The 14,443-nt window shown below is 41.8% G+C and overlaps 1 protein-coding gene across 5 annotated transcripts in view; it reads right to left on the bottom strand.

Annotated features, from left to right (window-relative positions):
• Window positions 1-1,812: 1,812 nt before the first annotated feature.
• Window positions 1,813-14,443, bottom strand: part of LOC127575646 (interleukin-5 receptor subunit alpha-like) — a 59,951-nt gene continuing 47,320 nt past the window's right edge. For 4 of the 5 annotated variants that reach the window (XM_052025526.1, XM_052025522.1, XM_052025523.1 and 1 more), the window contains exons 10-11: window positions 6,955-7,045; window positions 1,813-3,597 (exon numbers count right to left, since the gene is read on the bottom strand). In XM_052025526.1, coding sequence (XP_051881486.1) covers window positions 3,574-3,597; window positions 6,955-7,045 — 115 coding nt within the window. In that variant the 3' untranslated portion in view covers window positions 1,813-3,573. The remainder of the gene's footprint in view (window positions 3,598-6,954; window positions 7,046-14,443) is intronic. The other variant, XM_052025527.1, reaches the window with a different exon arrangement.

The following is a 14,443-nucleotide window of genomic DNA, read 5'->3' as shown; positions in this document are numbered from 1 at the left end:
CACACATAAGTACATTGAGGTAGTAAAAAGAAAATAGAATGTAGAATATAATGTTACAATTACAGAGAAAGTGCAGTGCAGGTGGACAAATAAAGTGCCAGATAGAGTAGGAGATCAAGAGTTCATCTTTGGCGTGTGAGAGGTCCATTCAAGTGTCTGATAACAGCAGGATGAAGACCGTCCTTGAGTCTGGTGGTACGTGCTTTCTAGCTTTTGTATCTTCTATACAATGAGAGTGCGGAGAAGAGAGAATAACTGGGGTGGAGGTGTGTTATTATGTGTTATTATGTAGTTATAATAAAGAACTACAGTTCCCAGTAGGCAATGCAAGGGGTCACATGGGGGAACAGGAAGTGGCTGTAAAAAGAGAGGGAAAGCAAGCCAGTCTGTGTTGGTTAATAAGATGTCTCTTGATGAAGAACAAACACAACATGGTGTCAGAAGTGGGATTGAGGCCTGAACATACTGTGTGCAATTGAGAAAGAGACTCAGTGAGTACGGAAGAAAGGCTGTAAAAAAGAGAGGGAAAGCAAGCTGTCTGTTGTTGGTTAATAAGATCTTCAGATGTTAAACCCACGCAAAGTTTGTCTCTTGATGAAGAACAAACGTAACAGGAGGGGTCCTTGATGTTATGTTTGAAGCAAGCAGATAACCTGAATTTACCAGGAATGTACACAAACAACTAACTTAGGGGCAGAGCACTTGATTAAGAAATAGAAAGAATGAAATAGAGGTTGCAAGGTCCAAAGGATAGTTTTACTGAAGCAAAAGACATTTGCAACAAGAACGTAAAATAATTAGCATGAGGGTCCAGATGTGAGAAAGTATCAAAAAGGTAATAAGAAATGGGCCAATCTACGTTTTATTGAAATGACAAGGGGTATGATACTACAGATTAGTTACCATGTCAAATCAAAGAGAAAATGGAGTCAGAGAGAGACAGGGCAAGTGTACCATGGGCTAGGCCATTCAACAAACATGGCAGGAGGAAATGAGATTACATCGCAATTACTCAATGTTCAAACCACTGACGTTTCAAGGAATAGACTGTGAATACCATCTTTCTCAAGTACTACTTCCCTGCACTGGATGTAAGTTGTTAAAAAATCTGTTGCACTAATAGTTTATATACTGTACATGCACCCATAATGTTGTAGTCTCAAATAAATCCCTTGGATTAGATTAAATTAAGAATCTTGAAAGTAGGAAAGCCTACAATTAGCAGAAGTAGCAAACCTTGCAAACTGATGCCTAAGTGGAGCACAATACTCCAGCTAAACCCTAACCTGTGATAATATTAATTTCTTGCTTTTATATCCTATGCTTTTATTATAAAGCCAAAGACTCCTTTTACTTTTTTAACACCCTTTTCAGTTTGTCCAAGGTTTGTGCAAGTACATTCTCCTGTTTCTTTGTTTCAGAATCCGCTTTAAAATATTAATACATTTTATTGTACAGGGTTAAGAATTATAGTTTCAGGTTATGAATTGTGGTATAAAGTGATACTTACCTGCAGTGCCTCCAGTGTAATTCAGTTTGTGGACAGCACAATCCATTCTCAATAACTAATTTTATCTTTGTTATTTTCTTGTATTCACATAAACTGTAGTCTATTTCTAATGTAAATATTTTTAAACATCTCACGACTCAAAATTATGAAAGAAAATCAAGTCTCCACTTAAGTGTTTTTGAAAAAGAAAGTGCTATAAAATAAATGTATCGTGTCTGTTTAACTAAATTGCTCTCCACATATGGGACTCACGCATTCGATAAACTAGCCACTGGTAATCTGCACACATAACACAAATAAAATAAAATAAATGTTATTTTTATTCAAATACTGGAACACTTGAATAACCAGATCATAAAAGACATTTAAACTGATTCACATAATTGATTTTTTTTTATAAACATAGGATTAAAAATTCCTTTCACAGCCTCACTCTGATGCATTTCCGAGATGGACCAGCTCCTCCTCCCTACCTTCTCCTTCAGTTTCCCTCCCCTCTCCAACTCTCTCTCCCTGGCACCTCTGTCAAATTCACCTCCCTTTTCCTTCCCTCACCCTTTCTCCTTGCACTCCAGTCCCTCATTTTTCCTTTACCTCTCTCTTCTGCATTTACTTTCTCCCCGAGAGGATACCTAGTTTGTGCGACCATATCTACACAGGTTTATCATTTGGTTTAATCTCACGTCATTAAAGCTGTTTTGGTTTTTTTGTTGCTTAATAAAGATGTTAACAATTAATCACTCTTTTATGGTTTGATATTCGGGTACTTTCTGGTAAGTTTTTCATTGCACCTGTGTTATATGTGACTTGTGCATTTGACAGTAAATGACTTTAGACTTGTCAAGTTGCAGTTTAGCTGATACTCTGTTTAGGATTTGCATCTGTTATTTTCATGAAAACCTTTTCTGAGATACTGGATGAAAACTGCGGTATCAAAGTAAAATATATCCATTGTGCACAGATATCCTTCTTGCAATAAATCATCACTGTCAGAGTGGATGAGAACCAGGTTACAAAAGTTCTACTCTCAGCAAGTTGCAAAGAGAGTCATCACTAAAAAGGAATAACAAGAAGGTAACGCTTAAAAGTCATTCCCTGTCCATGTACATTATCTAATAAAGCATCTCCTCACATTAGAAAGAAAGCAGGTCCTGAAATTGATTTACATGTAAAGAATCTGTTAACCTACCACATGTAGTACATCAGCCTCCCACTGCTAACCAGCCTTTGTCCCTTACTGTAGCATTGACTGAAGCACCAGAATCTGCCAGAACATCTTCTGGTCTTTTAAAAAAAGGGAAAAATTACGTGATAAACTTATTCCCCACATTTGCCCCTACTCAGTAAGGAGTGATATCCGGCTCCTGTGAACACATGGAGCAGAGGTACACTGAGAATGGGTTTCACTGGAAGTAAATTACTCAAAAAACCTTAATGCCTCTATGCCATCAATTACTGTGTAAACGTACACTGTAATATACTCTGAACTGCCCTGAAGCATCGCAGCACAAGCCACAAACTAGAAGCAAAGAACTGTGCTTGAAATTGGATTCAGACTGTACATGTAGGTTGGACTCGAAACATGACAGGAAGAACTCCTGGGAAAAAAAACATGATGGTTTTGCTTTTCTGTCTGTATATTCATTGTGTGTGTCTGGGTACAACTGCTTATTAATACATTGAGGTCCTTGTAAAGAATATGCTGGAGTCAGGAATCCAACTGCGTCATTCTCCTCTCTGCTTGCTAATGCTTTACTGAACTTTATCCGAAGTTCCAAGCTTATTGGAAAGTCTGGTCTGAAGAAATTCAAATAATACAGCAAGCTGATAAAAAGGTTGGAAAAAAATGTTTCATAAACTATGATGGATGTATCATCTTCCTTTCATTCTTCCTTTCAAATATGTATTTTTTTCTCTCTCTCCTCTCCTCTTCCCATTGAAGACAAACATCTTGAGGCTAATGAAACATCTCTGTTGCTAGAAGACTAGAATGTGACAATAGCTTTTAAGGATCTTAGAATTCTTTTACAGTAACTTGTGCATTCTTCAATCTCAGTCTTCAGCTAGGGATTCTTATTAATCCATTTCTGCGTAAGAAAACAAATGGTGATTATTTCGTTGCAGGCACAAATACTCAAGGAGGAGAAATTGGAAATAGTGAATGTACAATCTCACAGGTGGAGTATGAAAGGCAATAATGTTGCCCCCATCATTGCCTGGAGTGCAGTGCTTATGAGTGCCTTGCATTGTAGGGAACATCATGTCGAAGAGACTCTCCAACAGCTCCATCATTTAACAACTGAATATCTACAGTGGCTACACTCTGTGATCCCCTGGTTTATTCACCCCTACCCTCCCACCTTCCCCATCCCCTGCACTTTCCCCTACAACTGCAGGAGATGCAACACTTGTCCCTACACCTCACCATCATCCAGGGACCCAAACAGCCATTCCAGGTCAGACAAAGATTCACATGCAATTCCTCCAACCCCATCTACTCGGTTCCCTCAATGTGTCCTCCTGTACATTGGTGAGACCAAGTGTAGACCAGGTGACCGCTTTGTGGAACACCTATGCTCTATCTTCAATGGCCATCCTAACGTTCTGGTTACATGTCATTTCAACTCCCTTTCCTGCCCCCACACTGACCAGTCAGTCCTCAGCCTTCTCCACTGCCAGGGTGAAGCCAAATGCAAACTAAAAGAACAGCACCTCATAATATGCCTGGGTAGTTAACAACCTAATGATATGAGCACTGAATTTTCCAACTTCAGGTAACTACACCCTGTGTTCATTCTTCTGTTTCCCCCTTCAACCCCCCCGCCCCCCATCATCCAATTTAATTCCCCTCCCCCACCTGCCCATCATCCCTCCCATATCTGATCCACTTATCATCTGCCTTACCAATCAGATTCCAGCGTCTGCAGCTTCTTGTGTTTTCATCATCTTCCAAGCTCTGTATCTACCTCCATCCTCCCAACCCAACTCCACATTTCTTTTCCTCTTTCTTCTTATGTTTCTACCTTTAACCCACCAGCCACCATTTCCCAACACTATCCCTCCCTCTTCCCCACCTGGCTCCAGCTGCCCATCACCTCCATCCTCACCTGGTTCCATCCATCATCTGCCAGCCCCAGCCTCACCCCCTCCCTCTCACCTTTGTCTCCCCTCTACACTCTCAGTCCTGATGCAGGGTCTCGAACCGAAACGTTGATAAACCCTTTGCCTCCACAGATGCTGCCTGACCCACTGAGTTCCTCCAGCAGCTTGTACTTTTGCTACCAACTATGGCTCAGTTGGAAGCCCACCTGTCTTAGGGTTAGTATTTGATGGGTTCAGATCCCACGCCAGAGACTTGGTGTTCCCGTTTAGTACTCAAGGAGTGCTACACTTCTGTAAATGCCTTCTCTCAGATAAAATATCAGTTCAAGACCCTATCTGATTTCATCGAATTACTGTGGACAGGAGGAAAGGAGATACTTCCCTGCTCAATACTTTTTAATGATTCTTGTTAAATGAAAAAAAAATTATCTGGCTATTAGCAAGCTGCAGTTTAAAGAGAATATTAAATGCAAATTGATTTCTCTGTTTCCAGTATTACAACAGTGTTCAAGTTCATGCTTATATTCATGGGCATACGTACCCAGGTTATAAATGACTTGAAAATTAGCCTTTTGCAGCAGCAGCACAGTACATTACGAACATGACAAACATGTATTACATAAACTTAAATTAACATAAATTATACATAACTTACATGACAAAATAAACAAAGATAAACATAACGACAGTGCAAGTTGAGGGAAATATAGTCTGAGGTGGAATTCGAGTTTTTCAGGTCGGTTCAAGAACCTGATGGCAGTGGGGAAGAAGCTGTTGTTGAACCTTGAGGTGTGGGTCTTCAGGCTCCTGTACCTCCTACCTGATGGCAGCATTGAGAAGAGGGCATGGCCCAGATGGTGGGGGTTCTCAGTGATGGATGTCGCCTTCCAGAGATATCACCTTTTGTAGATGTTCTCAATAGTGGGGAGAGCTGTACCCGTGATGGAAATGGCTGAGTCCACCACTCTCTGTAGTCTTCTGCATTCCTGTGCATCGGAGTTCCCATACCAGACCGTGATGCAACCGGTCAGAATGCTTTCCAACTGTACATCTGTAGAAGTCGTTAGAGTCTTTCATGACACGTTGAATCTCTTTAAACTTCTAAGCAAGTAGAGGTGTTGGCGTGCCTTCTTCATGGTTGTATCTATGTGCTGGGCCCAGGATAGACCCTCCGAGATGTTGACACCCAGGAATTTGAAGCTGCTCATCTTTTCCACCACAGACCCTTCAATGAGGACTGGCTTCCCTGACTTCACCTGACTTCCCCTTCCTGAAGTCCACAATCCATCCACATGACAATATTTCTAAAGCATTTCATTGGTTATGAGTGTTTTTGGACTGCCTACTATTCAGCTGTTTACGGCATTAAATGTCAAGCCTTCTGTCATCACATCTCTCTGTAGAGTGTATCCTGACCGGTTGCATCATGGCCTGGTATGGCAACTCCCAACACACAGGAATGCGAGAGGCTGCAGAGTGTAGTGGACACAGCCCAGTCCATCATGGGGACAGCCCTCCCCACCATTGAAAGCATCTACAGGAGGCATTGCCTCAAGAAGGCTGCATCTATCATCAAGGACCCTCACCATCAGGGTCATGTTCTCTTCTTGCTGCTACCATCAGGCAGGAGGTACAGAAGCCCGAAATCCCACACTGCCAGTTTCAGGCACAACTACTTTCCTACAACCATCAAGTTCTTGAACTGACCTGCACAACCCTAACCCTACCTCAGCAGCAGAACTCTGCAGACCACCTCTTGCACCACCATGGACTTCACTCTGATAGTGTTATTTTGCACTAATGTCTTGTCTTACACACTTCTTTTCCTTACTGTCTGGTATAATTTGTGTATAACTTATACTCTGTGTGTTGTCTGAACCTACGTGCCTGTGATACTGCTGCAAGCAAGTTTTTCATTTTATGTGTATCGCCGTTCTTGTGCATGTGACAGTAAATTCAACTTGACGTGCCAGTGGCTCACCACTGCTTCCTCAGCAGCAATTTGGAATGTATAACAAATGTTGGCCTTCCCAGCAATGTCTACATCTTGTCACTGAATAAATAACATATAGGGGTAGAACTCTTAATCACTAAGATACGGAGTCAAGCGTTGCACCTTGCACTATCCACCATTTCCCGGCATGCTGAAAGGCCAATTTAGATGAGAAAACTGCAATATCCTGAAGGACATTGTTTAACAAGTGTCCATTCTGCAGAGAGGCAGGGAATCTCTGACTGCAATCTCTACAAACGTGCAGAAATCTGGAGTTGTGACCTGACCCACTGTTTTAACACCAGCCTTCTGATGTATTTTTCTGTCAATAATTAACGCCCTTAGTTACCTGAAAATCACCATTGCACTCCTCAAAGAGCCCCTTGAACGTCTCTCCAGCGTCAGGGATTGGTTGAAACACTTTTGACACTAACTTACATCTAGAGGGAATACAAAATGCCAAATCATTTTATTTTCAGCATACTTTAGGGAAGTGGGGACAAGTTTATTGACTTCATCCAATCTTTCTAAAAAGAGCACAGGGTCAGAAAATTAATAGAACAATTAGAATGGAGAGGAGGAGAAAACCTTTCACCCAGTTGGGATCTGAAATTCAGTGCCTGAGACTATGGATCAAGGCAGAAGCCCTCCGCATATTGGATCAGCACCTAACCAGCTGTAACTCACAAAATAATCTCTCAAACGTTTTAGGTTGTAGGTGTGTTACGGACTCAGTGAAAGTCCCTTTAAGATAGAGAGTGTGTGTGTATGTGTGTGTGGGACGTGCTTACGTCAATAGAAGATAAAGGACGTAATGACGTTGTTGAAGAAGTCAGAAGAAGAAGGAGAGAGAGAGAGAAGGGAGAGAGACACCAGCCTGCTTGTTTTCTCTATCGATGGATGAGAAACAATAACTGTGTTTGCCACTGAAATCCATGTATGGAAGTTGGAAGTAATCCGGTGGAGTTCACTTTGTTGCTGACCTGTAGAGGGAAACAGGTATTTGTGTGTGGACGACCACGGTTCGGATGCTTTCGGGGTGAGGAAGTCACTACCAAGTAAACACTGGAGTGTTGTTTGGGTTCCATCGTGGAACATCTGGATTTCGTATGTACTCTCTCTATGTTTTTCTACATCTACATCTTATCTTCAGACAACGGTGGTTGTTGAAGAAGCCCTTGCTCATGTTTCACCTTATGGCTTGCGGAACTGAACTTTAAGAACCATTCCGGAACTGGGAGTTTTGGACTTTGTCACACACACACACGAAGAGTTTAGTTTTGGGGTTAACGTTCGAGGTTTAACATTTTTGAATTCTAACATACTAACATTTTTACTTTTATTTTACGTATTATCATAAGTAGTGATTAATAAAATAGTTTTTTAACACTAAATCATGCTCAGTGTGTTTCTTTTGTTGCTGGTTCGTGACAGGTGATTGCAGTGAAGTGCTTGCTACAGGGGATGGTAATAATACATGAAACACTAGAAACACTCAGCTGGTGGTGCAGATATACTCAGATATTTTTCCATCTGCTAAGTGTTTCCATTTTTATTTCTGATTTCCGTCATTTAATTGCCATTTATTGAAAATAACACATACCCTGATTATTTTATTTTTCTTAGTGTTGGAAAAATAATCCACATGGCTACAAACTGACATTGGGGAAGTGGGAATGGATAGAATAGTTCTTTATTAGTTAATACAGACATCTGGGCCAAATGCCCTCTATCTGTGCAATAAATTTCAAAGGGATTCTACAGAAGAAAGTTGAATGCCCAGATAATGTTCCTCGGTACTTTCTTCAAAGAATCTCTCCTGTAGGTCTCAATTTAGATAGCTGCATCTACTCAGGCTGTGTGGGTATTTGGTGAGAAACATACCTTGGTTTACAATTTACTCAGTAATTTGTGGATTGCAGCCACTGGCTCCAATAACAAGCACACATGCCCAGCCTGTTTTGGAAACCAAGTTTAGCACATTAGCCTGCATGCCAGCTGGGGGTTTCACCAGCTCCTCGATAGGTTCCCCATCAGTAGGTCAGCTTGATTGACAGGCTTAGCCTCCAATCACTGAGGACCAGTATACTCCAGCAGCTAAGAACCCATTGGAGGCTGATCCCCCTTCAGATGGAGTGGGGTGGCACTCTTTGGACAGTGACTGTGGGTCTAATGGGAGTGTGGAGGTTCAAACCTGGGGTAACAGGTAGGCTTTGTGCCGTGCAGTGTTAGAGTGGCATTTCTTTTTTCTCCTGAAGCTATCCTTGCTTCTCTTGAGCTGCTGAGTTTGCCCAAGGCCTGGGAAGTCAGGATTAAATATGTGAAACAGGCCAAATATAAGCTCCAACCCTTTTTATGATACTTAAGCCAGCAATCTACTTCCTGGGACTGGACTGGCTTACAAATTTATCCCATTGTCTGTCTTCTTCAAGGGTCTTGGACTCTTGTTTTAGGTAGCAACAAAAGGGTAAGGCCACATTTAGAGTATGGGCACAGTGTGGTCTCCAGATTATTAAAGGCCATAGAAAATTTAATAAAGTGCAACAAAGATTTATAAGGGTGGTGAAAAACCGAGGGAAGATAATGATTGTGAAAGATTGCACAGGTTGGATAACGGAAGACAGATGTGACCTGATTGCAGTTTTTAAAGATATAAATAAGATGAATAGGAAAGGATTGCAAGGAATGTTTCCTCTCTGGGGAAACCCAAACCAAATGAACATGAATATAGGATAATTACTAATAAATCCAACAGGAAATTAATGAACAATTTGTCTATGCAATGAATGGCAACTTGCACCCACAGGAAGTGGTTGCAGTAAGCAGCTAAAAGGCTTTTTCACTGAATCTAGATGAGGGAATGAAAAGATATGGTGAAAGGCAAGGGGAAAGGCAAAGACGGAAGGGGAGGAAAACACAGAAAGAATAAGAGACAAGTTGGGGGATAAGTGCCTGTATATTTTATTGGTTCATCTGTCCAACAAAATGAACTTGAGGCAAAAAAATTAATATAGTGCAAGAACATCTCTAATGATGCTATAAATACCAATTTGGTTGCAAAGTCCATCATTGGGCATTTAATAACAGCAAGTAAAAGAATCTATTCTAAGTCCAAATGCAAGCTACATGGTTTATATTTGAGGAAACAATGAAATTTACCTTGATGTAGGCTGACAAAGGTACAATAGGCAGAGGGAAAAACAAACAGGGAAGCACAGATTAGGAATGGATACCAAAGCTTTATTCATAGAAAAGTGTCTTGGTGCTTTAAACGTGTTGGGAGGTTTAGGGAGTGAACAGGAGCAGATCAATCAGACCCTCAAATTGATTAGGTAGTGACTGATCTGTTTTACACATCCATTCACCTAAACATTTTCAAAATCAACAGAAAACTTTCTGACGGAGATCTGCCTATCTCAATCTCAAAAGCTTCAGTTGTTCCTTTGTCCACTATCCTTCAAAGGAGACACCTTCAGATTTCAATCACTGTGCAGAAATGGGTTTCCTGATTTTACTCTAACCTCTAGATTAAAGTTCCCTTGCACTTAATTCCTTCAATAGAGAAATGACTGTCTCCATATCTACCCAATCAAAACTGCTCCGTCAGATATCCCTCAGTCAAATGATATATAACCGATTCTCATGGCTTAACCCAACAGAGCTAAGCATTATTCAAGGAGAATCAATACAGGAGGTTAGTCATTGAAAGACAAATTCTCAAGGTCTGTGAGAGGTAATGATTTCTTCATATTTTCATATGAAAGAGGGAAACGTGCCTGGAGCTGGAGGAGGTAGGGGAGGTCCCTAATGAATACTTTGCTTTGGTGTTCTCTAGGGGGAGGGACTTTGACGAATGTGAGGGGTCAGTGTAGAACAGGCTAATGTGCTGGAACATGTTGAGTTTAAGAAATAGGTAGTGTTGGAGCTTGGAGAATGAAAAACATTAGGATAAATAAGTACCTGGGGCCAGATGGGATATACCCCAGGTTACTACAGGAAGTGAGGGAAGAGCTTGCTGGGCCATTGACAATGACCTTTGTGTCCTTCCTGGCCACAGCAGTGGTACCAGAGGGTTGGACAATGGCAAATGTTGTTCCCTTGTTCAAGAAAGGTAGTAGAGATAATCCTGGGAATTATAGACCAGGGGGTCTTACATCAGTGGTGGGCAAGCTATTGGAAAGGATTCTTAGGAACATGATTTACGAGCATTTGGAGAAGCATAGTCTTATTAGGGATAGTCAGCATAGCTTTGTGAGGGGCAGCTCTTTGGAGAGGAGGATGAGAGGTGACTTGGTAGAGGTGTACAAGATGATAAGAGGCATAGATCGAGTGGACAGAGATCTTTTCCCAGGGCAACAATGGCTAACATAAGGGGACATGATTTTAAGGTGAGTGGAGGAAGGAATAAGGGGGATGTCAGGGGTAAGTGTTTTTACACAGAGAGTGGTGGGTGTGTGGAACACACTGCCTGCAGAGGTTGTGGGGGCAGATACATTAGGGACATTTAAGAGACTCTTAGATAGACACATGAATGATAGAAAAATAGGGGGCTATGTGGGAGGGAAGGGTTAGATAGATCTTAGAGCACGATAAAATGTCGGCACATTGTTGGCCATAAGGCCCGTACTGTGCTGTAGTGTTCTATGTTCTAATTGAGTTTTTTGAGGAAGTGACAAAACAAATAGATGAAGGTAGAGCGGTGGACATGGTGTATATGGACTTCTGTAAAGCATTTGACAAGGTTCCCCATGGTAGGCTCATCCAGAAAGTCATGAGGCATGGTATCCATGGAGACTTGGTTGTGTGGATTCGGAATTGGCTTGTCCACAGAAGGCAGAGGGTGGTAGTAGATGGAGAATATTCTGCCTGGAGGTCAGTGGCTAGTGGTGTTCTTCAGGGATCTGTTCTGGGAATCCTGCCCTTTGTGATTATTATAAATGACTTGAATGAGAAAGTGGAGGGGTGGGTTAGCAAGTTTGCAGATGACACAAAGGTTTGAGGTGTTGTGGATAGTGTAGAAGGTTGTTGTAAGTTGCAACGGGATATAGACAGGATGAGGAGTTGGGCAGGGAAGTGGCAGATAGAGTTCAATACAGAAAAGTGTGAAGTAATGCACTTTGGAAGACTGAACTTGAAGGCAGAGTACAAGGTTAATGGCAGGTTCTTAACAGTGTGGAGGAACAGAGGAATCTTGGGGTCCACATCCATAGATCCCTCAAAGTTGCCATCAAGTTGATAGGGTGGTTAAGAAGCCGTATGGTGCACTGGCCTTTATTAGTTGGGGGGATTGAGTTCAAGAGCCCCAAGGTAATGTTGCAGCTCTATAGAACGCTGGTTAGACCACACTTAGGGTATTCTGTTCAGTTCTGGTCACCTCATTAGAGGAAGGATGTGGAATCTTTAGAGAGGGTACAGAGGAGATTTACCAGGATGGTTCCTGGATTAGAGAATATGTTTTATGAGGAAAGGTTGAGCGAGCTAGGGCTTTTCTCTTTGGAGCGACACAAGATGAGAGGCGACTTGATAGAGGTGTATAAGATTATGAGGGGCATAGACAGAGTGGACAGCCAGCACCCTTTCCCTAGGGTGGAAATGGTCAATACCAGAGGACATCAGCTTAAGGTCGGAGGCAGAAAGTTTTGGGGAGACATTAGATGTAGGTTTTTTTTTACACAGAGAGTGATGTGCATAAAATGCACTGCCGGTGGTGGTGGTAGTGGCTGATACAAAAGGGACATTTAAAAGACTTTTAGATGGGCACATGGATATAAGAAAAATTGAGGGTTGTAGGCTGTGTAGGAGGGGAGGGTTGGATTGATCATGTTTATATAGGTCGGCATAACGTCAAGGGCCAAAGGGCCCGTACTGTGCTGTACTGTTCTATGTTCTATGATTGAAGACATATTTGGTGAGTATAAGAAAGTTATTTAATATAGAATATAGAGCAGTACAGTGCAGTAACAGGCCCTTCAGCCCACAATGTCAGTGCCGACCATGATGCCAATGTAAACTGCACATTAGCCTGCACATGGTCTATATCCCTCCATTCCCTGATTGTTCATGTGTCTGTCTAAATGCCTCTTAAACATTGTTATTGTATCTGCTTCCACCATTTCCCCTTGCAGCGTGTTCCAGGCACCCATCACTATCTATGTAGAAATTTTGCCTCACATGTCTCCTTAAAGTTTCCCCTTCTCACATTAAACCTATGCCCTCTAGTTATAGATTTCCCTACCCTGGGAAGGAGACTGTGACCATCTACCCTAATTATGCCTCTCATAATTTTACATACTTCTATCAGGTCCCCCCCTCAGCCTCCAACGCTCCAGAGAAAACAATCCAAGTCTGTTCAATTTCTCTTTATGGCTAATACTCTCTAATCCAGATAACACCCTGTTGAAACACTTCTGAACCCTCGCCAAGGCCTCCACCTCCTAGCCATAGTCTTTCCTGCTAATCTATCCACCCAGTCCACAGTAGCCAACTCTATTCAAATTCTGTTGTAATTCTCTTTATTTTAGTTGTTTCTCACGCAAGTTTGTCACTCTCAAGCAGAATACAAAATTCTATCATACTATGACTACAACTTCCCAGGGATCTTCTGCTCTGATGTCATTTATTGAAACTATCTCATTACTCTTTACAAGATCCAAAAGAGCTTGTTCCCCGGCTGCCTCCAAAACATCGGCACAGATCGAGTGGACAGTCAGAGACTTTTTCCCAGGGCGACAATGGCTAACATGAGGGAACATAATTTTAAGGAGATTGGAGGAAGCTATAAGGGGAATGTCAGGGGTAAGGTTTTTTTACACAGAGTGGTGGGTGTGTGGAACACACTGCCAGCAGAGGTTGTGGGGGCAGATACATTAGGGACATTTAAGAGACTCTTAGATAGACACATGAATGATAGAGAAATGAAGGGCTATGTGGGAGGGAAGGGTTAGATAGATCTTAGAGCAGGATAAAATGTCGGCACAACATTGTGGGCCGAAGGGCTATACTGTGCCGTAGTGTTCTATATTCTATATTCTAACATATTATTCTTGGAAGCTACCTCAAACGCACTCTGTGAAAGTGTTCTTGTAACTATCCTTTCCAACCACATTAACCCAATCTACATGAGGAATAAAAGAATAACGCCTCCCATAATTAATTTACTTCTATTTTTGCACCTCAGCCCCCATTGTTTGCTGATTTATACTGTATGCTCACCTACTGTATTCCTTTGCTATTCTTTGGGGGCCAAAACAATATTGGTATTGGTTTATTATTGTCACATGTACCAAGATACAGTGAAAAGCTTTTGTTTGTGTGCCATCCAGACAGATTATTCCAAACATAAGTACATCAAGGTAGTAAGAAGAAAACAGAATGCAGAATAAAGTGTTTCAGTTACAGAGAAAATGCAGTGCAGGTAGACAAATAAATTGCAAGGGCCACAATGAGATTGAGAGGTCAAGAGTTCATCTTTTTAGTGTATGAGAAGTCCATTCAAGAGTCTGATAACAGCGGGATAGAAGCTGTCCTCGAGTCTGGCGGTACGTGCTCTCAAGCTTTTGTATCTTCTGCCCAATGAGAAGGGGGAAAAGAGAGAATGACTGGGGTGAGAGAGGTCCTTGATTATGTTGGCTGCCTTCCCGAGGTAGCGGGAAGTATGGATGGAGTTTGCGTGACAGACTGGGTTGCCTTCACAACTCTTTGCAATTTCTTGCAGTCTTGGGCCGAGCAGCTGCCATACCAAGCTGCGATGTATCTGGATAGGATGCTTTCTACAGTGTATCTATAAAAACAGGTAAGATTCATCAGGGACAAGCCAACATTTTGTATTCTGCTTGAGT

This window comes from Pristis pectinata, chromosome 11 (assembly GCF_009764475.1).
Source record: "Pristis pectinata isolate sPriPec2 chromosome 11, sPriPec2.1.pri, whole genome shotgun sequence".
NCBI classification, from domain to species: domain Eukaryota; kingdom Metazoa; phylum Chordata; class Chondrichthyes; order Rhinopristiformes; family Pristidae; genus Pristis; species Pristis pectinata.
The sequence above is the reverse complement of the archived record's forward strand: the minus strand, read 5'-3'. Positions and strand labels throughout refer to the sequence as shown.